The sequence below is a fragment of the Scardinius erythrophthalmus genome (genome assembly GCF_964197995.2).
Source record: "Scardinius erythrophthalmus genome assembly, chromosome: 3".
Taxonomy (NCBI): Eukaryota; Metazoa; Chordata; class Actinopteri; order Cypriniformes; family Leuciscidae; genus Scardinius; species Scardinius erythrophthalmus.
This window is the reverse complement of record NC_138223.1, coordinates 9,524,219-9,549,318: the sequence shown is the minus strand read 5'-3', so window position 1 is coordinate 9,549,318 and position 25,100 is coordinate 9,524,219. Positions and strand designations below refer to the sequence as shown.

Genomic DNA, 25,100 nt, shown 5'->3' with positions numbered 1-25,100 from the left:
TGTTTGGTCGCTTCTAGCTTCATCTCTGTTTGGACCCTAATGAATAAACTGGACTAAGCTAAGTGCTATCAAAGTGTCGCCGCGCGCCAGAGCGATTGAGTGCACGCACTGAGACGAGAGAGGTATGTATCAACTCGTCTTAGTTAAGGGAATAACAGTTTAATATGAAAAAACGGTGGAGTGTTCCTTTAACCTAAAACAACAGAGAAATGATTGGGTAATATTGATGTACATTCCTTTCTTCTTAACACAAGTGTTTCTCTTTTTAACAGTGACTCTTAACAGTTTATGTGTTGTGGGCAAGCACAGAATTGCAAATGCATACTAATAATAAACATCAGAAACGATTTTATGGAAGCTCAACAGCTTGTTCTTGTAAACAGTGCTCGCTTGCTGCAGTACACATTCTGTTTAGATTCAGTCTAACTGTCTATCTCTACTCCACCTTTACTGATATTTCTTATTTCCTGTTTTCCTCTGTGTCTAAGGAGGTGGACGGCTAAACCCATGAGAGGTTAGTATTGTTACTAACTCTTTTCTCTTTTTACTCTTTCCCGTACTTATCCACTTCACACCATGATTTGAAGTTTGTTCAACACGGATGTGTTTATTTGTTTAAAAAAAAACAGTAATATTGTGAAATATTACAACAAACTAAATAAGTTTTCTATTTATATATATTTTAAAATGTCTTTTAAAAAAGACAACTGTCTTTTGTGATTTTCAGCATCATTACTCCAGTCAACAGTGTCACGTGATAGATCATTCAGATACATTTCTGTCTCTGTATCATACATTGATGCTGCTCACGATACACTATTACGATTTTTTCTGTTTCAAATGAGATTGTGGTTCTTCCACGATTTTGAACAGACAACTAAACAAAATAACGTGATTTGCATGAGGTTCTGGAAAAATGTTATTTAAAATAAATCAGTTTGAATGAGTGATTCAATGACTCACTCATAAAGACTTCACTTGCTTCATTACTGGATGAATCAGCATTTTTGAACAAATCTCTTAAATTAATGATTCAATGACCTACATTTTTAAGTCACTTGTCGCCACCTGGAGTCATAACAATGTAATTGAAAGAATCTTTATTTGAAGTGCCAAGTTTCTTTCAAAAGGCGATTTACTCTGTTTTGATCTCTACTGTAGACATCTGTTTTATATTCCAACTATAATCTTTCATCCCAGTACTTCTGTGATAATATATACACAGAAATAATGATACTGTGTGGTTGGAAAGACTGTTTTATACCTACACATGACAACTGCTCTCTCTGGGTCAGCGGTGGCGCAAACGCAGTTCTGAATGTGTGATTTTGAAAGGTTTAAGAGACACAGGAGAATCATTGTCATTTAGGAATAAGATCGTGATTTTACTCTGGTAAAAATCTACTTTTCTCTGGTCTTAATATCAAATTGACTGCCTAACAGAACACCAATGAAGGAATGCCATTAAATGCATTTATATTTGGTGTCGGCTTATTATGCAATGATATAAACACCAAAACTCTTAAAACGATCTGAATTTTGTATTCAGTCTGTTCCTCTACATTTAGCAGTTTTACATATAATGTATTGTTGCGTTGCGTATTCAGACTAATGACATGAAATCTGTTTTTTTCCTTCTCCCGCAGGTCCTAATGTGGGAAGTCTTTTCCACATGGTTGATAACATTGGACATGCCATGGAGTCGTTGGTTAATGTAATAACCGAGGAGCAGGATTTAGACTGAAGATGTCTTCTCCTCGGTGCATGCTTTTGTAGTGTCAACAACTGGACAGGATATGTTTACAATGGGAATATCAATAAAAATCTATTTTTCTGAAGGATCGCGGTTCCACATTGTAGATTTGATCTTTAGTAGTTTCAGTAGTTTCTTACGGAGAGTCTAGAATTGTTATTAATAAAAAAAAAAAGGTTTTTAAACTTCTATGCAATTGTACAAAAACAGAACGAAAGGTGCGTGATAACATGTAACATTGCGTGCCATGTCTTTGTACAAAGTGGAGCGCATTTTAAAAGTGTTTTATCTAAATGGGTGACTGAGTATATGCAGGGGTGCTTTATCAACTAATTTTGTTTGTAACAAAATAACAAATGCATATTAAAAGGCAAGTCCGTTATCTGTTGTGTGTTAGCGTGTGCAAAAAGTGTATGAAACATGTCTTTGTGTGTCTGTATGTTCGTTTTGTTTTTTTCTGTATGTAATCCGGCCCATTCAACTACTGCAGTCATCATGAAAAGAAAACCGATGCCCTGATTAAAGGTGCAGTAAGCGATTTCTGAGAATCATTGTTGATATTTGAGATCAACCCAAACAAACACACCCATCCCTTCATTGCTCCGCCCCTAAAATGCACAAACACGCAATGCAGGAGTGGATGTCTCTATATCATAGCAGAAGCGAAGCAAAATAATACTTATTGAAAAATAAAGCGAAGATGACGAACAAAATGACTCAAAAAATGAACATACAATACACGAGTATATACAAGCAGGAGTTCGTTGTTAATCCCAGCAGCACACACTCAAAACCAATGTTACGTATGAGCAGAAACAACACAACCTCTGTGTCCATTTCCGGCAGTGCATGGTTCCTAAAGCTCTTGTCTGATCATAACCCTTCTTTTTCCAGTGATAATCCTCTGAGCTTTTCTCTTTTGTAATGTCTCTCAGCCATCTCTCTTTCTACAGTCATTCTTCAAATCTCCCTCTTGCTCTTTCTCTCCTCCCACATCATGAGTGGACACGCCCCCTGCTGCCGATTGGCTACAAGTGTGTTTCAGCAGCGTTTCTCAGAAATCGTTTACTGCACCTGTAAGGTTAAATACTGTCTACCTCACAGAAATGCCCGTCCTCCATGCTCTGTCCATGTTTATTAATGGAGCAATTAGAATCGTGATCATAATATTTATGAATTACCGACAACTTACTGGCCAGAATATTGTCCACAGTCTCCTGCTAGAGACATTTTAACCCATGTACCAGAATGATAATTTATCTACTGCTTGAATCGTACGGTGTTAGTTATATTTCTGTAAGTAACAAAATATGAGAAAAAGATTTTTGACAGAATTAGGGTGTTTAAGCGTTTGAAACTAAAAACAAATATCCTAACGATTAACCTCTAATAATCATCACCATCTTGTAACACTGGAATGAATCGTACATGAAGGGCCATGTTGTCATTGTTCTAGTTATCCAATGTCTGACTTTAAATGTTCATCTGAGGTTATTTATTGACGTTGACATCTAAAAATGCAAGAAAATAATAGCACGGTTTACAGAAATCCACTTGAGATGATGAAGCGATCCAAAATATGCCGCTCTGCATTGTTCTTTAACACATCTGAGTTTGTTTTTGTGTCTTTTTATTAAACCTTTATGCTTTGTGTGAACAAATATATCAAAATAAATGATCATAATGTATATGTATGCACAATTTATGACCGTTACAATTACAAAAGAGTTTTGCACCTTGGGAGATGAGCATGTCCAGAGTACTGCATATTTATTTCTGAGATGTGCTGTTTGATTCTAACTCTTGTTCTGAAATCCTACATTTTATTTGTAATTACAAAAGGAATATTTTACCAGACAATGAAATGTAATTGTGGTTTTATTAACTTGCCACTGCATTAGTTGATAAAAATGGAAACACATTATGGCCACCATTTGTCTGTTTCATTATGGATTCACTTTGCCAAAAAGCAAGTAATTGATTGCATTATCATCTGAGATACTCAATATCTCTTTTGAAAATGTATAGGAGAAATTAAATGTTAGATATTTAATTCAAGCTACCTTGTGGCTTTAAAAACAAACATGATGGTTTATGTGAAATGCGCAATAAATAGACAAAGTAAAATAAAAATTACATTTAAAATTCTTATCTGCTTAATATTACAATCTCTAAATTTAGAGCTTAATTTTTCATTTTATTGTTTTATTATTTGGCCAATGGAAATATATCAAATAATTGTCAACTATATAATGCTTCAAAAGACGACTGAATGGCGAGGTAAGTTACACAGTAGCCACTCGGGGCAGTGTTGAGTCTGTTAACTTCCAAACCACAGGAGTTTCCCTGTTTTTTTCCCTGCTAGTCAAGAATTTTACTTTCCAGGAATGAATGTCACTATATTCACACACAATAGAAATTGTTGTTAAAACGTGACTTTTTATGAAATAAAAAAGAAAATAATGTTAGAGTCTGACAGAGTTTATCAGTCTACGTAAACATTTAAATTTATTTCAGAGTTGACATCGGACAAAATAAAGCAAAAATACATTACACAAATTAATACCATTTTACTAATCAGCAGAATTGCTCTCAGCATTTTTTTTTTTATCATTACACGACTCTGTGGAATACTTGATTCTGATTGGTCAACCGTGCCGTCAGGTATGTCATTCCCAGACAACAACCACTGATAACACATAAAGCAAAGTCCATGTTTATTTAACTAATGGATTCTGTTAGCTTAAAAAGATATTCAGATGTTTGTGCAATGGGATTGGGGGAAACACTAGCGATTCTTTCTTTGACGGTTGTGCTACCAGTGATGTGTAACGTTATTTAAAACATTTTTGCAAGGATGTGACATTTTGTCAATATACGAGGTATTTAATTTATTCCAAAGTCAAGCTCATTTAGCACTACAAGGTTCATTTGAATGTTTGCATTTTAACCTTGTATACTATAGTCAATTAATGACCTTAGTCTGTAGCTAAACACGTTTTGTGGTTGTTGTTTTTTTTTTATCCCCGTCTCAAAGAGGAAGCAGTTGAGTCATATTGCTTCTGGTTCCTCTTGACTTGAGCACATGACAAATAGACTGAAGTTTAAAAGCTCGCCGACTCGACTTGCACCATCAGTGATGATGTCAGTCATGTTTGTGAAGCTCAATGTGTTGGCTGTCATATTCTTTGTGACCAAGGATGTTCACCCCACCTATTCTGGTCAGTATTATTTGCTTCTTTATAATTATTACTTTTAAGTAATAATTTTAAATTAAACAATGTATTTTTGGTTTGTTTTTTTTTGTACTTAATCATTTTGTGTGTGTACTTACTGTACTTAAACTGTGCTTATTTTCATTGACCGTATTAAGACGGACCTTTACAAAGAATTTTATGATACTATAGTGTATTAATATAGTTTTAAAAAATAGTATTTAGACTAAAATGTGCAGTACTTTTACTTTTATTTTGACGGTCCCCAATAGACCTTCCACTAACCATAAGTAGGCTACCGTTGCAACTACATGTCAACTGCCAGTCATTAGAGTATTAGTAGACTGTCAGCTTAATATAGCCTATGCTAACACTTTATTTTGATGCTCCTCCAACAGACATTCTCTGATTATAAGCAACTGTCCAACTACATATCAACTTATTCTGCTAACCCAAACCCTAACCTTAAACTAACAGTCTACTAATACTCTATGACGGACTTAATTGACATGTAGTTGCAAAGTCAGTAAGTAGAATGTCTAAAGTGGACCATCAAAATACAGTGTAACCAAACTTTTAAGTTGAAACATTTTGTCTTGTCACCATAATGTTGATAATTGCATTAACTTAATATTGTATGCAATTTAAATTGATTAAAAAATTAAGTAACTTAATAAATTGATAATTTGGGGAAATTAGGCATGTGGATTTATAGTTCCCAGCATGATTATGATGTTGAAATGAAGTATCATTGTATTTGTGTTTCAGTGAAGGGGAAATACCTGTAAGTGTTTAACGTTGTGTTTGACTTCTGAAAGAGTTCATGTAATGTTGAAGTTTTTGTGGTTACCATTGCGCTAGTGCTAGTGACAACTAATATTTGACTTGTTCATACTGTGATAGCTGTGGATTTTAAATGAAATAGATAAGATAAATTGGTTCCAGGGCAACAACTCAAGTAAGTTACAAATTAGGTTCTTCTAACTCTGTGTAGTTTGTTGGATGAACTTAATTCCATTTGAAGTTGCAAAAAGATTGATACATTGATCCAAAAGATTGATGAGTGTTGCATTATTTTATTTTTATGTTGAGCCAACACTTTATTTTTAGTGTCTTTGTATTAGGAATAGTGTAGTTTTTTATAAACTACATTTTTCAAGCAAAACATTCATTGCTTTTAAATGGTAAAACAACAGACTTGTTCAAAATGATTGAAAAGTATTCTAACACTGATTGTCTGGTTTTTAAAGGTTAGTGGAACATTTACATAACCAGTGGTTACACTGCTGCACGACACCTATGTGAACATTTAAAGTTAATTCTGTGAACAGCATCATTTGTTTCTTCAGAAATGTTTTTATTAAGTACAGTGGGTTTGTAACTGGGTCATGACCTACTGGTGGCGAGCAGAGAGGGAAAAAAATATGTAGCACGAAGTTTAAGTAATATGGCCTGTTCATGCAATGTCAGAAATATGAAAAATACAATTTAGCAAAGTTTGTTGGTGGGCGTAACTTGTATTTACATATATCTGACATGATGCACCACAACTGTGTCGAGTTTGATCAGACTTCTCTAGTTGGGTTTTAGCATGAAAAAGTTTGGTAACCCCTAATCTAATGCAATGACATTCATACTTAAACATCCAAATACTTTATGGCCTGGTTTAACAGACAGGTCTTAGACTAAGCCAGGATTGGGCCTTAGTTCAATGAGAGCATTTAAGTAGCTTTTATAAAAGTGCCTTAGCAAAAAAAAAAAAAAAAAAAAAAAAAAACATGACTGGTGCGCATCTTGAGACAAAACGAAAGTGAATGAAAAATGAAAGTGACATATTTTACGATATGTCTGTGCAAGTTGCTTTCAGTTAAAACAGGTCAAACTTGCATTTTAGTCTGGGACTAGCTTAAGCCTTGTGAAACTCAGGGGAAATATTACATTATTAATTCTTTATAAAAATTCTCTATATAATGTATTACTGACTGTGGTGATACTCTGTTTTACTTCAGAAACAAAGCTGGCTGGACCCCAGAATGTGAAGGTGACCTCCATCAATATGGGTGCAGTTATCGAATGGACATCTCCACACAATAACATGAGCAGCGTGACATACACGGCAAGATATAGGTAAGTACACTCGAAATGCATCTTCAATACTCCGACATGGAAGAAAAATATAGCAAACAAAATGCTTGCATGCCATTATAAAATATACCCATAATAATGTGTTTGATTGCTATGAAAGTCACTGAACTATTGTTCTACTGGAATCTGATACTTCTGAGCCTTTGCAGAAGTTGAAAACAATAGGCCTATTCTTTACCTAATGACATATTTACCTAACATACTTTGTGATTGTAATCTGCCCTCACCTTGCAGCCTGAGAAATGAAAAAGCTTCCCTCTGTGTGAACACCAAAGAGCTGAAATGTGATGCTGGAGAACTGCCAGCTATATTTGGGACCTACATTTTCCAAGTGCGGGCAGAGGATCAGGAGCTGTTCTCTGAGTGGGTTAACGCACGCCCGTTTATACCTAATAAGCACAGTAAGTGTGAATCTGTATTTGCAGCTCTTAGTTTGCCCTATACGCTCTGTTGTGTTAAAGGTGCAGTAAGCGATTTCTGAGAAACGCTGCTGATAGTGGATCAGACCGAGCGCCACAACACACTTGTAGCCAATCGGCAGCAGGGGGCGTGTCCACTCATGATGTGGGAGGGGAGAGAGAGTGAGCAAGAAATACTGTAGAAAGAGAGATGGCTGAGAGACATTACAAAAGAGTAAACCTCAGAGGAATATCACTGGAAAAAGAAGGGTTATGCTCAGGCAAGAGCTTTAGGACCCGCGTTAATATTAGAAAAGCTTTCCAGTGCCGAAAGACTTAAGCAGGAAGGCCTGAAAACTGATGCAGAGGTTGTGTTGTTTCTGCTCATACGTGAGTAACATTGGTTTTGTGTGTGTGCTGCTGGCGATTAACAACGAACACCTGCGTGTATATACTTGTGTACTATATGTACATTTTTTGCTCTTCCTTGTCGTTTTTTATCATCATTATCTTCAATAATTCTCAGAAATCACTTACTACACCTCTAAGTCAATATAACATTCATATGTAACAATTATTTAAACTGCTTTGCTCCCCTGTAGGTATCATAGGACCCCCTACTGTGCGTCTTGTCATCCGAAATAATAGCTTGGATGTTCATGTCCAGCCTCCAGTGCTGAAAGGGAGCAAACTTTCAAAAATATTTTCACAAGTGCCCTACACCATCAGATATTGGACCGAAGACCACGAAGATGCGGTATAAAATATTAAAATAAAAATATTAAATATTGTTCTTCTGTATCATTCTGTACAGCTTGAATCCTCAGGCATATTTGATGTACACTTAAACTATTAAACTAAGGGCTAAATAACTAAAACTGAAATACAAATTATTAAAAAAATATAGAAATATTAAAAAACAATAACTAATAAACATGACAAAAACACAATAATATTACTAAAGCTTTAACTAAAATTAAAATGGAAAATAAAAATAAATTAACTTCAATTTATTTAATGGACTACTTCTATTTATTAATAAAAACTATAATAGTACCGAAACTATGCTAAAAGCACTGTTAACGTACCGAAACTATGCTAAAAGCACTGTTAACAATATAATGTTTTTTTTTAATTGACACAAAAAGTTTATGTTGGACTGATGAATAGACCATTTTAAGTAAGTATTTGCTTTATTATGAACAGCCCTACTGAAAAGAAAGAATCATTACATATAAAGAAAGTAATTTATTCCTCAAATTCAAAGTGTGTGTTCAAACTCTCTGATATATTAATATATAGACCTTGTTGTCAAATAGGGATATTTTATCTCATTTAAATTTAAACGTCATTTAAAAGATCTGATGTGGAGCCTCACGTGTACAAGCCACAAATAAATAATTCATATCTTCAAAATAACCATATGATGATCTGTGTCCCTGATAGGCAGTGGAGAGGAAGGTTACTGAAGCCAGCAAAGATGTCAAACTGACTATTAAAGGACTACATTCATGGAGCAGATTTTGTGCTCAGGCAAAGGTGCTTTCCACAGGCTACACAAATGAGGGACAGTTCAGTGATGCTGTGTGTGTGACCAACATACCTGGTAAGTGTGTCTTCATCTACACCTGTCACTCATATCAAGAGATGTAATAGTATACTATATAAAACGATATAAATGCATAGAAAATATTGTGCTTTACAATATGATATTTTATATGAACAAAATATGCCTTCATTGAAAGACTGCAGATAGACACAGATCTCATCTTCTGTTAAACTAAGAACCAACATGACATTGGTGGTGGTGATGATGATGATAATGATGATGATGATGGTGTGTGTGTGTGTGTGTGTGTGTGTGTGTGTGTGTGTGTACAAAGTGACACCAGTGCTCACCAGCTGTATGATAGCTGCTGCCGTCCTTCTTCCTCTGGGAATTCTGGGCGTCTGGTTCATCTATAAACTGTATAAATACCTGTACCCTAAAACCATAATGCCAGAACATCTCAAGGTATTTTTATATTTTCAGTTTCCATTTTTATTTTAGTTTTAGTTAAAGGTAGGGTAGGTAGGATTTTTATAAAAAACTTTTTTTCAAATTTGTTTAAACTGTCTTTATATACCAATACATAATTAAAATGTAAGTGCTCTGAAAAAGAGAGTATAAAAATCGAGTGACTGTAGACCTTTTAATCCGCAATAAACACAGCTCATTATTTCCATTCGGGACGAAACAATTGATTGGTTTGGGCGACTGTCACTCACTCTCGCAACCATGGCTACCACCCCTGTTGCTACAAGATCTGCCCATATGCGCGCGCACCCGTTTGATTTGAGGAGGCATGGAACCTACGAAGAGTAAAATTATGGCAGAGAAAGAGCATTCAAAATTCAAAGCACCTGCATATGCAGTCAGCGAAGGCAAACAAGGCAAAAACTACTTCCTTGGACCCTGGTTGCCCGCACTCTTGAACGACCTCCTCTGCTTCGCCCTCGACCCCGGACCTGTCCTCGAACCGACGATGCGGTACTTGTCTCCGGAGTGTAGTCCTCATTAGAGTCAACAATGATTTCATCATGGAAACTCTTACATGCAAAACACCGTATATGTTATGAATCTTACATGAAATTCACCTTCATCACAGTGTAACTGATGGTAATGGAAAAACGTGTATCAATGCAACCTGTTTTTAGCTTTGCCTTATAAATATAGCTCGTTACCTATAAATATAGCTTGTTACCGAATCAAAGAAAGTATATTTTAAACTTTACCAGTATCGATATGCTAGCTTGATAGTGAGTACTAAAAGAAATCTTATTTGTTTATATTTATAGTGATAAAGTTAGGTATTTTATTACATGTGATTCTGACATGATGTCACTGCATGCACTGCTCCTTCCTCTCCACTCGTCTCGGGTAAATAAATGTGTCTTCCAGCTGAGCCTGAGCGTTTGGCGTTGCGCGTTCATGTGTTTTGGGGGCGTGGCTTTGGAAGGAGCCCAGAAGGGAGGGGGTGGAGTGAATGGAAATAATGAGCTGTCTTTAAAACAGTCCCGAGAGGTCTACAGACACTCGATTTTTATACTCTCTTTTTCAGAGTACTTACATTTTAATTATATATTGGTATATAAAGACAGTTTAAACAAATTTGGAATGTTTTTTTTTTTTTTTTTAAATCCTACCTACCCTGCCTTTAATTTACTACTTCAATTAGTCCCATTTTATATTAGGTGTCTTTAACACTTACATAAAAAAATAATTCTTTGTGTTGTATTATTTAAACACTTTTTCTGCTATTGAGGTGAGATACGGGTAAGTTAGGGACAGGTTTGGCTGGTATGGATAGGTTTAAGGGTGGATTAAGAGGTAAGGGAAGGGTCAGCCGTGTAATTATAGATTTTTAAATATAAGTACGTTGTAAAAACATGTACACAATAAGTGCATTGTATCAAATTGTTCATTTATAGGTACACTATAACTTTTGAAACTGTAACTGCAATAAAATACCATACTCGCCTGTTGAGTAATAAAAACGCTTATCTTTTACAACATTTCAAATCCCTCAGTCTCGCCATCTCAGAAAAGCCAAGTTAATGTTGATTCTTGTTTTATTACCAGCTCTGATGTGTTCTCTCCTGTTTTTTTTTTTTTTTTTAAACGGGAAATGTTTAGAAAGTTAAATATTGTACCTAGAAATGTTAGTACATTGTATTTAAGGACACTTAATATAAAGTGGGAGCCTTCAATTTAAACATATTTCAGTTATTCTATTTCAGCTTTACTGAAAATGTTTTTTTTATATACAGTATATATAGTTTTAGTCAAGAATAACAACACTGTTTAAACCATATTTTTAATACTGGTTCCTTCTAGAATCTATTCGTACCATCATTTTGGAATCCTGAGGCAACCCAACATTCTCCACACCAGAAAGAACAGCATGATAAAATCAGTGCCATATCTAAAGACCATCTTTATGAAGCGCTCAGTGAGAAAAGCAAGATCTTAGAGGACAAGGACTCTGGGATAGCCTGTGATCTCGGCCCAATACAAGAGGTGGAAGAGGACTACAAACGGCTCATACACATGAAATCTGCACCATCATTTTACCCTAATCATCTCTACCCGTTATGCTCGAGTAACACACTACTGACTTGTTTAAATCAACCCCACTTTGGAGGCTCCACTAGCACTCAACCTTGTTACTACAACTTAGCAGTCACAAGCTCTGAGCTGAAACAAACTGAATGTGTTTGCTGAAGTCACCAAAACGCTGAAATGTATTTACTTAAGAATAATCTAAATTTCTGCAGAAAATATTAAATATATATAGATATGCATATGCAGTGGTGAAATGGCTGTCTGTTGAATGTTTATAACTTCTTGCATAAAATGCTCATGCTAATATTAGACCGAATGTACTTTTTTGAGAAACTTTTATTATCATTGTATGGTTGTATTGCTATTATTGTGAAATGTAAATTGAAACAGAGTTGGATTTCTCTTCCTTGCATTACACTTCTCTGTTAGCCCAGTTAATTAAGTTATAACACAGTTTTATGATGTTGTTAGCACTGAGCTTCACGCATGCATCTGTTCTGCAGTAGTTCAATTATATTTGTAATAATTGTACTAAATATAATTTAGGTCTATAAAAATATTTTGTCAATTTTTTTATTTCATGAAATAAAAAAAAAGTTTTTTGAGCAACTTCAAATGTCTTTTTTCCCCATTATAAATACATATAAACGGACGCTATTAACATTTCATCATAATTGCAAATATAATGTTTGTATTTCCACTTGCTCCAATACAGAAAAAAACAATTAAGTTTCCACGACTTTCCAAAATAATTGATTACGTTTGTCAGAAGAGAGAAAGATATGGAAGCTTGTTTCCGCCACAAAATAAAAAAAATAAAAGATAATTGCGACTTTTTATCTCACAATTGCGAGTTTACATCTCGCAATTCTGACTTTATTTCTCAGAATTGCGAGATATAAAGTCAGAATTGCGTGAAATAAAGTCAGAATTCTGAGATATAAAGTCAGAATTGCGTGATATAAAGTCAGAATTCTGAGATATAAAGTCAGAATTGCGAGATATAAAGTCGCAATTGCGTCTTATAAAGTCAGAATTCTGACTTTTTTTCTCGCAATTGCGACTTTATATCACGCAATTCTGACTTTATATCTCAGAATTCTGACTTTATATCACGCAATTCTGACTTTATAACACATAATTGCGAGTTTATATCTCGCAATTCTGACATCTTTTCTCAGAATTGTGAGATATAAAGTCCAATTCTAAGGGGGAAAAAAAGACGGACTTTTTTTTTTTTTACCTCAGAATAGTTTATATCTCACAATTCTGACTTTATAACACGCAATTGCGACTTTATATCATGCAATTCTGACTTTATATCTCCCAATTGCGTGATATAAAGTCAGAATTCTGAGATATAAAGTCAGAATGCTGAGATATAAAGTCAGAATTGCGTGATATAAAGTCGCAATTGCGAGAAAAAAAGTCAGAATTCTGACTTTATAACACGCAATTCTGACTTTATATCTCAGAATTCTGACTTTATAACACGCAATTGCGACTTTATATCATGCAATTCTGACTTTATATCTCCCAATTGTGTGATATAAAGTCAGAATTCTGAGATATAAAGTCAGAATGCTGAGATATAAAGTCAGAATTGCGTGATATAAAGTCGCAATTGCGAGAAAAAAAGTCAGAATTCTGACTTTATAACACGCAATTCTGACTTTATATCTCAGAATTCTGACTTTATAACACGCAATTGCGACTTTAAAACACGCAATTCTGACTTTATATCTCGCAATTCTGAGAAATAAAGTCAGAATTGCGAGATGTAAACTCGCAATTGTGAGATAATTGTGAGACAATTATCTTTTATTTTTTTTTATTTTGTGGCGGAAACATATGGAAGCTTGTTTCCGCCACTGAATAAAACATTTTAAAAGATAATTGCGACTTTTTATCTCACAATTGCGAGTTTACATCTCGCAATTCTGACTTTATTTCTCAGAATTGCGAGATATAAAGTCAGAATTGCGTGTTTTAAAGTCGCAATTGCGTGTTATAAAGTCAGAATTCTGAGATATAAAGTCAGAATTGCGTGTTATAAAGTCAGAATTCTGACTTTTTTTCTCGCAATTGCGACTTTATATCACGCAATTCTGACTTTATATCTCAGCATTCTGACTTTATATCTCAGAATTCTGACTTTATATCACGCAATTGGGAGATATAAAGTCAGAATTGCATGATATAAAGTCGCAATTGCGTGTTATAAAGTCAGAATTGTGAGATATAAACTATTCTGAGGTAAAAAAAAAAAAAAAGTCCGTCTTTTTTCCCCCCCTTAGAATTGGACTTTATATCTCACAATTCTGAGAAAATATGTCAGAATTGCGAGATATAAACTCGCAATTATGTGTTATAAAGTCAGAATTGCGTGATATAAAGTCAGAATTCTGAGATATAAAGTCAGAATTGCGTGATATAAAGTCGCAATTGCGAGAAAAAAAGTCAGAATTCTGACTTTATAAGACGCAATTGCGACTTTATATCTCGCAATTCTGAGAAATAAAGTCAGAATTGCGAGATGTAAACTCGCAATTGTGAGATAAAAAGTCGCAATTATCTTTTATTTTTTTTATTTTGTGGCGGAAACAAGCTTCCATAGAAAGCTTCCATATTATGATGTCAAAGCCGTTTCCAGTTAATTCGTGTTTTTGTCATTTACTGACAGGGTAATACAACACAATATATAACGTAATACATGTGTATAATTTTTTTTTTTTTTTTTTTTTACAACTTAATTTGCGGTGTTGATAACCATTGGTCTATAATAATATTTTCTATAAATAATTGTTTGGCACTTTTCTTTTTTTCTTTTCTTTTTTTTGGCAACTTCAAATGTTTGTATGTATTATAATCTTATATATAAATATAAGAAGTATGTGAAACAAAAGAAAGAAGAATAAACAAGTTAAACAGATGGACCTTCAGACATTTTTGCTCTTCGTTGGCTCTCTAACGTTACTCTTGTTGTCATGGTGATGGGATTGTTGACGTGACTTCAATGGAGGATCAGCAGGTAACGTTACGTTGTTTGAGTTTCTAGTGAGTTTTTTGTCAAGTGCGTTTTGAAATATGAATTTCGATTCAGACAGAATTGTATTAACAAACAACCGAATACCTAAACCAAAGTATTTAAAATAAAACACTCCTTTTAATGGCGACGTTGTGTGTTTTACAGTGTCGTCAAAACCTAACGTTACTTCCGGTAAGTTTTTAATAACAAACCATTCACTGGAAATTTTCTCAGTTATTTGCTCTAATATGAATAATTGATTTATGTTGAAGCTCTAAAGTTAAGCAGGAGAGGTGGGAACTTATATATTTATATAAATTACACATACTTAAACACCATGTATAATAATTATACAAAACTTTGAAAAATATTGTTTAAGAGAGTAACGTTACAAGACTATTGAATGTCACACTGAAGGATACTGCTTGAAAATTGGATGTCAACTATCCGCTCACAAGTGTAGATTGTTTGTTATGATCAAGAATCTCTGTAAAGTCCAGTTGGCATGGAGGTGGTTCATTCTGCCTCAGAGACTTTCTCCAAGAGTGTGAAGAAAAAAAACCTACTTCCTCTAAGCCAACTGCTGGAGGACACCAGAAAGAGTGGAAATGTCCCCCATCACCTTCTGGAAACTAGTAAGTAACACTGTTGTTGTTTTTAAAATCATATTTATTTCTTAAACATTATATCTTTTAACAGGCCACCAACAATTCTTGTATCTTATGAAACTGATAAACATTTGTGATTTCACATTAATGTATAAATGTGTCTTTGAATGTTATCTTTCAGGGGTGTTTGCCAAACTGAAGAGTAACTGTATAGTTCAAGCCGAACCATCAGAGCTGCACTTCAGTGGCTTTGAAGTAGGAAAGGATTATAGAAAAATCCTGGTTGGTTTTTTTATTTTTTTTACTTTGTGCATATTCTTGCTAAAACCGAATAGGATACATGTTTAGTGTGAACTGAAGTTTTTTTTTTTCCGGAATGTCTCATGACTCATGTAATGGTTATATAATGTGACTTGTTTGTGTCATTGGCCTGAAACAAAAAAAAAAAAGATTTATTATTTAATTCTAAAGACTTGACTGGAGACTCCATTTTCTGATTCACATTACAAAATTTCCACTGATAGTACTCTGCGGTCAGTGGGAAACATCTCATGAGTTGTAGCTGAAAGCAACATTACAGAAGGGGAAGAATATGAGAGGAAGTATGATGTAATGACAAAAGCTGTTGTTTTTTTCCCAAGAAACTTGTCAATGTCTCCTCTGACGTGCTCAGTGTCCACATTTTACCCCCTCAGACAAGGCATTTACAAATTAAGTACACCAAAAAGGTAACCATCAAGTGGCTTACAAATATCACTTTTACAGATAGGCTTTAAAAATTGTATATAATATTCCTGATTATTTTAGTTTCATGAACAAAACCTGTCAAGAAATGATTGGGCTATATTTCTTTATTACAGTTTTATTTTATTATTATTATTTTAAATAAATGTTATTCTGCACAAAGAAAATTGGGCTTATTTTATGACCATTAAGATTATGAAATTCACTCATAACCATGATGTTCAAAATATCAGCCAGTGTTGATTGTAGTCCCTGTTTTAAATGCAGTGCCGACTGGTTCCGGGTCTGGCTTACACTGTTACAGTGCTCTTCCGACCGGATGAGTGGCGTTACTTTTCTGATAACATCAGGATTCATGGCATGGTAAAAACATGTTTTTGTCTACTATTTGGCCATCCAAATTCTGAAAGGACTCAGAACAGCTATGATGTGTCTGTGTTTTGTGTTTGTGTCAGGGAGAGGAGAACTTACTGGTTCCTGTTCATGCGTATCCTGTTATCAATGACCTTCACATCCCATCTCACATTATTCTTCCCCCAGTGCCACTCGGGCAGAGGTATACAATAATTATCATATTACACCAATAACGTGTAAAATAACTGTATGATAACATTGTTGTTATAAAATAACTAAGATATATGTAGATACACACTATTGTTCAAACGTTTGGGGTCATTGGATACATTACATTCAATCAAAAGTCACAGTATAGACTTTTACATTGTTAAATAAATGCTGTTTTTTTTTTTTTTTACCTACTATCCTGAAATACATTTTTTTACTTACTATCCTGAATCCTGAAACATTTCCACAAAAATATTCAACATTGATAATAATAAGAAATGTTTCTTATACTTATATATTATAATTAGAATGATTCTGAAGGATCATGTGACACTCAAGACTGGAGGAATGATGCTGAAAATTCAGCTTTGCCATCACAGGGATAATTTACATTTTAAAATACATTCATATAGAACACTGTCATTTTAAATTGCAAGAATATTTCACAATATTACTGTTTTTACTATATTTTTTAAGCAACTTTAGTAAGCATAAGAGACATAATTTGAATTTATTTTGCTTTTATAGTGCCAGTCATGTGATTCCACTTGGCTGCAGTTGTCCAATAGACTTTGAGTTCCAAGTGCACTGCCTTCAGCCCCATAAGGCCTTCACTGTAAGACCGCTGTCAGGTAAACAGTTTCCTTCACAATCGACATATCTGCTGTTAGAGATCAATGTAACCAGTATAAGTGCATAAATACTGATAGAACTAGTTGGTGATCAAACATATACTGGACTTACTTTGTATTTCATTTACTGTAACATCAATATAAATAACAGATGTTACCCGTATGTTAATCAGGGATCATTCCAGCAAATGGAAAGACCACGTTAAAAGTGACATTTACACCTCTGCGGTATGGTACAGCTGACATCACACTACAGCTGATCATCTCTCAGTTCAATTCCAAACCTGTCATCTGGACAGTGACGGGTTCCTCATCTCCATACCTGCTGCTCAGGTAATACAACAGGAAAAATAAAAGATTGCAATGCACTGAAAACACTCATAACACCTTAGTAACCAAATAGGAACATGCTATGTTATTTTTACAATAACATTTACATCCTAAAAATGTTAATGTCATTGTAAAAAAAATAAGTAAAATGTTGTGTAAATGTCTGAGTTCAGATGCTTTTGCAAAAACATTAATGGCATTTTTGTTCTCCATGCCTCAGTAAACCTGATGGAAATGGTGATGATGATGATCATTTTGTTGAAGAACGGAAGACTGCTGATGGAAAATCTCTGGCTGTTACATCCTATCATAAGCTGAAAATATCTCCTTCCTTGGAGAAGGTAAGAAATGAAATTATTGTTCTTGTTTTTATTTATATTCTGAAAAGATCCGTTTCAACTATCGAGTATTTCAGTGCTGGTTTCCCAGCAACAATTCTGGTCATCCAGCATGGTCCTTTTAGTTGAGCAAGGCAACCAGCACCCAAAACAGAAAGTCGTGCTTGTCTTTTCAACTGGGTCTGAATGGTTTTAGGCTGTGCAGATGCAGGAATTTGAATTAGCTGAGGTCAATTTCATTTGGGGCCTTTAAAAACAGTAGCAGAGAGGTTTGTGTGAGATTGAATTACAAGTTTAATTTTGTTGTTTGCACTGAGCTTACTGAATTGAATTAGAATTGACTGCATACCCTTTCAACCGTCAAATGTGGGAGAAACATACACAGAATTACAATCATGAGGCAGCAAAGATTGTAACTGTGGCATTGTTTGATTTTGTTTGATTTTTTAATTTCTATATTAAAAACTCTATTTGTTTTATTTAAATCAGCAATTTATGTAAATCAAAAGATATCAATCAAATGGTAATGTAAATTAAATGATAATAAAGGAATGAGTGTTGGTGGTAGTAATAATAGTAATAATGAAAAATTCAGTTTGAAACTATCATGCAGCAATCACATAGTGATTCATCATGCATACAATCACATTATTCTGTTTTTACTCTTATAGGGCAGCAAGAAGAAGAGCAAACCTGATCCACAACTGCAGGTTTCCACCACAGATGTCACCACTCATGCAGGACTGGTTAAAATGCTTCTCCAGCCACAAGATAAAATAAGATACAAGGACCTCCGGGAGGGTAAGAACACCACAGTACTCATCCAGAGGGCCTATGAGGTGCATGTTAACAACTAAAACCGTGGAAATGAAAGTTTGGCAAAGGCAGCAACTGCCATGCTGGAATGCTGATGTGTCCACCAGGCTTTTTAACTTGCATTGGTCAACCAGCTTCAAAGACCAATGTTTTTGCCCTTGAAGGCCCCGATTTACTTGATGCAAATTTTTTTATTGTTCTTCGTTTGGAGGTGAAAAGAATTTCGAAATATACTGTTAGCGAAACATCCCGACACTGCCCACACTGCTGAGAGCTATCTTAAGATGAATATGTAAATATGTGCGCTTTCCTCTTAATAACAAAATAAACACACACAAAAATAACAGCGGTGAGAAAATAGCTGTTAAGAAAGCATCTGATCATAGCGATCTGGATATGTTTGCACAAGCTCTGCAATTTGACACTCCAGTCGAGACAAATCACTTTATTTATATAGCACTTTATACAATAGATGGCTTTAAAGCAGCAGCTTTACCATATTAAACATGAAAAAACTGACAGTGTTGCTTTCGATTAGAATTACAAATTCATTTTCTACTATAAAGCGGCTCTCCAGTGTGTTCATGTTTTTACTCACGGATGTCTGACCTTGACAGATTGAGCAGAAGAAATGAACTGGAGAAGAGTTCCACGTCAAAGAAGGCGAAGCCACGGAGTACACTATTGCGTAAATGCTTTGGCAAGCTGTTTCAAACTCCCAAAACAAACTCCAAACGAACTTTGTTTTGGCCAGATTTTTTTCTAAATGACTTCACACGAGTTCGTTCTTCGATTTCGCTTGAAGTATATCGGGGCCTTTATGGCGGTTCACCAGCATCTAACCAGCACTAAAAAGCTAAAACTTGCCCTGACCGGCATGGAAATTGTTGCTGATGTGATCAAATCTGGTCCTTTCAGCAGAGTGGAGTTTAGATAATAATAAAGTCCCATTTTATGCCCCTTTTGCAAGTTACCCAACCTGAAAATGGCCTTTTACAGTGGTGCTTTTCTTGATTTCTAAGGCCATTCTTTAGCTTACACTGTATGTACCACTTTATTTTGTGCTGCCCTCATCAGTCATCACTCTGTGTATAATTCTAAAATCTGATGACAGAAGTAGAGATGAAAAAAGTCTCTCTCTTTTTTTTTTTCTTTTTTTTTTACCTGACTCTCAGAAACCATTCTTACCCTCTCTGGTGTGTATGATGCCAAATATGTGATATATCACAATAACAAAAACATTGAATTATAGACTGACTGTTATGGCTGAAACACATATACAGAATTCAATTTTAAAAGATTTGGATTAGATTTGTAAAACAACATACAACTAATCAAATATGTAATGATGTGACCAGAAACCACAGTTATTTAATTCAAGATACCCGTATGTTTTATTTGTTGAAGCCATGTCTTATACCAAGGTTGCAGACCAGACAAGAGAGATGAAGGAAGCTGCGTTTTTAAAGAAGGTCCAACAAAAGGAGGAGAAAGCCAATCATATCCACTGGTGTGTTACTCCATGTGATTGTATAACATATATGACAGATGACATTTTCCGATTTTAAATACAATATAATAAAGTGAACTGCAAAACCCTTAAAACTAGTGCGTTTTATCCTTAGGCAAGTTGATCTGGGTGATGACCCATGTTCAACCAAACAAAAACTTAAAATTTTGAAGGAGCAAGATGAGGCAGTTGCTGTTTTCAAAGTAAGCCAGTGAATTGGTTTGATTCATATTAAATATTTTTTGTCACTTTCCACTGAATGCTTATATACTTAATATGTGTTTCAGCTAAAATACAGTGGTGAGTCAGTGGCCTCTTTAAGATCTTCAACGAAACTTTTCTCAAGGCGAATTTTACGAGATGCTGGACAGGTACGTGCAAGTCTTTCTTATTGACATCTTGATCTTTAAAAAGCATGTTTCTAGTCTGTATCTTTCGTTTCGGCTCTGTCCTAATTTGCATGCTTATATTACAAGTATGTACTTCACTGATGTAAGAAAGTACATAGTTTTGAGTAGGTAGCAACAAAGTATAACAAGCTCATATCATAATAAAATTGCGTATTGATACCATTTGTCACATACAGTTAGCATGTAAATGTTAGCATCTAGCGGAAGTCATTATATTAAAATTCATATATTTTAGACTTATTCAACAGCTCTGTGTTATAGTTCCCAGAATGCACTGCTGATTTCATCAGGTATGGCACTGGCCAGCTGGAGGTCAGACAGAGAGCACTCAGACTCTTCCAGCAGGCTGCTCGAAAGGTAACATAACTCATAACTGACCCTTATTAATGTAAATGAATGTTATTAAACTATTATTTAAAGCATTACTACGGTGCTTATTTTCAACTCACTGTGCTGATTATCTATATAAAATGTGTGACAGTATTAATATGTATAATAATGTTACATTGTGTTGTGTTTAATCGAGGTTGTTCTTCAATGTCGTATGAACAAGAGGCTTGTGTCATTAAGAGAACTTGTTCGCAAAACCAGGAGTCTGCAGGGAGATAAAGTATCAGGTTGGGATTTTATTGTTATTATTTTAATTAATAAGTGTATTAGGCAAGGGCGCATTAAATTGTATAAAAATGACAGTAATGAGTTTAACAGGGTTACAAACAATTTCTTCATCAAAGACTCCTGAAAAAAATGTATCACTGTTACAACTGTTTTCAACATTGGTAATAATAAGAAATGTTTCTTGAACATTAAATCAGCATTTTAGAATGATTTCTGAAGGATCATGTGACATTGAAGACTGGAGTAATGATGCTGAAAATTCTGCTTTTTCATCTACAGGAATATATTACATTTTAAAATATATTCAGATAGAAATCAGTTATTTTCGTAATTAAATCGTAATAATATTTCTTTATTACTGTTTTACTGTATTTTTTTTTATAAATTAAATACAGCCTTGGTGAGCATAAAATACTTCTTTCAAAAACATTTTTATAAATCACCAAAATATATATTTTTTTGATATTTATCTGTTGTTTTTTGTAGATGGGGATGAGAAGCCACTCTTTTTTAAGCTGACACCAGAAAAACTTCTGCCCTTTACCTTCAATACATTTATACCTGAAGACCAACCTGACGAACTTGTGAGAGACTGTTTATGGTTATTCTTGTATGACACAATTTTGATGCAAAAACTAGAGTTCAGTATTTTCAGTTACTGTAAATAGAATTGAAACCTCTGAAAGGGGTGCATTTGTTCGACAAATGCCAAAAAGTTTCAGTTCAACATTTGAGATGTGCAATATCAGGGCAAATTTTGTGGCATTCAAAGCAGTGTTGTGTTGTGGCTTTCAGGCTGTGAATGCATTGGGCCAAATTCCTGTAAGAATGCCTGAAGCAGATATGAAACTCAGGACTCCATTGTTCGATCTAAAGGTACGGGAAGAAAGCGCTTTCCCCACTCCTTTATTGTCTGGTAGGAATTTTTTTGCCTTGTAATTTTTCTTAAAGTTCCTGTAAATGTCCGCTTTTGGCTTGAAATGTCAGATGTGGTTTTGTAATATGTATAAATGTATAAAAAATACAAGAGTGGTGAGACACAAAAATAAATAATTACACTTTATTTCAATGGTCAACTTTAGACACTCTACTAACTTTGCAACAACATGTCAACTAACTCTCAGAGTATTAGTAGACTGTTAGTTTCAGGTTAGGGTTCGGGTTAGCAGAATAAGTTGACATGTAGTTGCACAGTTAGAAGTTAGTCAGTAGAATGTCTGTTGGGGGATCTTCAAAATAAAGTTATAGCAGATATTAAGCAGACAGTCTACTAATACTCTAATGACTAGTAGTTTACATGTAGTTGCAAAGGTACTTGTAGTTAGTAGGAAGTCTGTTAGGGGACCATCAAAACAAAATGTTAGTAGCTATTAAGCACACGGTCTACTAATACTCTAATGAGAGTTAGTTTACATTTAGTTGCAAAGTTACGTGTAGTTAATGGAATATCTAAAGTGGAACATCTAAATAAAGTGTTACCAAATCAGGAAATGCCACATGAAGGCCATTTACTTATCCAAAATGGTGCTGAGTTTATAAATGACAGTAGTACTGTTTTAATGATATTTAACCATACGTTTCATATCATACATTTTAATATTTATTTTACAGAGTTTCCCTTTAAAACATGATCCTTTTAACAAACCAGCCAGTATAATGAAAATTGTGCATGTCTATTTTTAAGGTTCCCCAGCGTTACAGACTGATGGGTTATCAGCCATTATCTGTCTATGATGCAGCAGCAACATTCGTTCCTCCTGACCTGTGTAGGACATTACGCACCGGAGCACAGGTAAACAACATGTTAATGGGTTATTTTTAGCCATAAAATTATTCATTGTTATATTTGTTTACATTAAAATAAATCTGGAAACAAATCTAACTACTGTGTTTGGTCTAATCGGCATTGTGTTGTTACAGGATGAGCTGTTGCCTGTGGTGACATGTCCATCTGTAGAGCTCAGTGATGATGAGGAAGATAAGAATCCAGAGGACGATGATGGATCACGTCAGGATTTAGGTCCCACACTTAGTTTCAGTGCACCTGAAGCACTTCTCAGACTGCCCAATGCCCACCCTCTCCGGATCTTTGTATGTTTTTTGAGCCACCTATCATTATTTGCTAAGAACACCATGCCTATTCTATGAAAAAAGCAGGGTTGTTATCATTAGCTTAAAGTAGAATCATTAAACAACCTTTTCATTAACTGAAATAATACATTAAAATTTAAATTACACTAAAATAAAATGTATTTTATTTTACTTCAGCTAGTTGCCAAAGCAGCATTTCTCAATTTCATTTTCATTTAGACATATCATAGACATGTTTGAACATGGCTCAGTCTTACATTGTTTGAATTAATATTTTTTAGAATCCTGCACCACGTGTTTATGCCTTCAAACCAGCTCCACTTTACCTGGAGTGTGACCTGGACTTTCATTTGTGTCCACTGCCACGATACACTGTCCCTAAGGGCAATGTTGTGGGTGTGCATGCCCCTCAAACACAGAAGAAGTTTCTAGATAGAAAGGTTTGTTGAGACATTTTTTTGCACATCATTCACAAAGAGCAATCAGTGTGGCTTTAAAATGAAATTTTCTATCATAGCTGGTACTATATTACTGTTTGAAACGATCAGCATCCAGGACAAAATTATTTGTTTTATTTATATATTACTAAATATACATTCATCCTGTAAACATTTGCTTAAAAATATCAAATACAGGATATAATCAAAGGGATTATGATGTGGAAGAAGTTTCCCTGTATGGCCTTAAGCACTTTGTTCAATATTTCGACTCTAAGAAGCGACTGCGCCCCACGCATGTAAGTATTGCACGCACTCATAATAAACATTCATTTGTTGGCTTACCTCTTATTTACACATGCAATATTGTTTTATATCTAGGCGTGACCCGTTCAGTGTTGTCCTGCTGCCTGTGGAGGCCCCTCCAGCTCTTCAGGGTCTGCCCGACAGCATCAGAGACGAGATTCAAGCTGGAGGGTAAAAATAGATTAACGCCAGCTGGAATAAACCCTCCGTTGTTGATTGTTTGGGACGCCATTTACAGATTCATGCTGGTTTGATTTCTCTGGCAGGTCTGAGAGCTCAGATCTTTGTCTCACTCCTGAGATGATTGAAGCAGAGTTCGGTCTGTCTGCGAGATCTTCAGCTACATCTGTTAAAGAGGATCAAGATGAAGGCAATGGGTTGGTACAATGGGTTATCAAATTTAACATTTTGGCTAATTAAGAATTGCTAATTGTCTTGTGCTTTATCATGCCCAGCATCATAATATGCCTACTTCCATACTATACAGTATGGTTGGCGAAAAACAGTATGTGAGCAAAGTAGTTTGTCTGAATTCATAGTATTCATAAAATAGAAGCTGAAAAGTACCCAGATGCACATCAACTGGATTCTTTAATATCCCATGAGGCAACGGGAGGATTTATGAATAGTAGTGAAGCAACGGAACAGACACTGTAGGTCACATGATCGTGACAACATGGCGAATGTAATACATCTGAATTTAATTCATACTATATAGAATGCACTTTTTTAATGGTCACGAAGGAAGTTTCAAACCAAACGTAGTACCTACTAGACCGCGATTTCTGTCATTTTGAGGTTGACATATGGTTGAATTATAACCTAAATCTTCTCTGTCTGCAAGTCTCAGAACTCCAATAGCACCAGTCGCCTCTGCAGGAACAACAACAAGGTGAGCACCAGCACTTTAATCATTAATCCATCTCATAATCCTCATTTTGACAGGTTAATTGGAGAAGTAATGCTATAAAACATCAATTCATAAAACAAAAAGGCAGTTTTTGTTTGTTCTAGCATGTAGGGGAAGTTGATTCCACCATCTGGGCATGAGA

General features: G+C 34.8%; 3 protein-coding genes across 8 annotated transcripts in view; all 3 read left to right on the top strand.

Annotated features, from left to right (window-relative positions):
* dmd (dystrophin) overlaps positions 1-3,683 on the top strand; it is a 113,308-nt gene extending 109,625 nt beyond the window's left edge. For 3 of the 5 annotated variants that reach the window (XM_081361873.1, XM_081361874.1, XM_081361877.1), the window contains 2 exons: positions 489-514; positions 1,647-3,683. In XM_081361873.1, the coding sequence (XP_081217999.1) occupies positions 489-511 (23 nt within the window). In that variant the 3' untranslated portion in view covers positions 512-514; positions 1,647-3,683. The remainder of the gene's footprint in view (positions 1-488; positions 515-1,646) is intronic. The other 2 variants (XM_081361872.1, XM_081361876.1) reach the window with 1 other exon arrangement.
* Positions 3,684-4,389: 706 nt separating this feature from the next.
* Positions 4,390-12,223, top strand: crfb15 (cytokine receptor family member B15). Of its 2 annotated transcripts, none has more exons than XM_081360659.1 (8): positions 4,390-4,417; positions 4,791-4,974; positions 6,978-7,095; positions 7,348-7,514; positions 8,114-8,268; positions 8,958-9,117; positions 9,395-9,525; positions 11,389-12,223. In XM_081360659.1, the coding sequence occupies exons 2-8, from the start codon at positions 4,839-4,841 to the stop codon at positions 11,773-11,775; spliced, it is 1,254 nt and encodes a 417-aa protein (XP_081216785.1). In that variant the 5' UTR covers positions 4,390-4,417; positions 4,791-4,838; the 3' UTR covers positions 11,776-12,223. The 2 variants fall into 2 exon arrangements, with proteins under 2 accessions (XP_081216785.1, XP_081216784.1); XM_081360658.1 differs by lacking the exon at positions 4,390-4,417 and adding an exon at positions 4,442-4,635.
* A 2,926-nt stretch (positions 12,224-15,149) lies between these two features.
* cfap221 (cilia and flagella associated protein 221) lies at positions 15,150-25,098 on the top strand (the record flags this gene model as incomplete). Its single annotated transcript, XM_081362358.1, has 24 exons — positions 15,150-15,279; positions 15,434-15,534; positions 15,894-15,980; positions 16,264-16,359; positions 16,452-16,552; positions 17,089-17,192; positions 17,366-17,525; positions 17,743-17,863; positions 18,532-18,661; positions 20,084-20,186; positions 20,302-20,389; positions 20,474-20,557; positions 20,858-20,953; positions 21,123-21,213; positions 21,701-21,798; positions 22,010-22,090; positions 22,899-23,006; positions 23,135-23,305; positions 23,587-23,745; positions 23,941-24,041; positions 24,139-24,219; positions 24,315-24,429; positions 24,893-24,940; positions 25,063-25,098. The coding sequence occupies 24 exons, from the start codon at positions 15,150-15,152 to the stop codon at positions 25,096-25,098; spliced, it is 2,490 nt and encodes an 829-aa protein (XP_081218484.1).
* Positions 25,099-25,100: the final 2 nt, after the last annotated feature.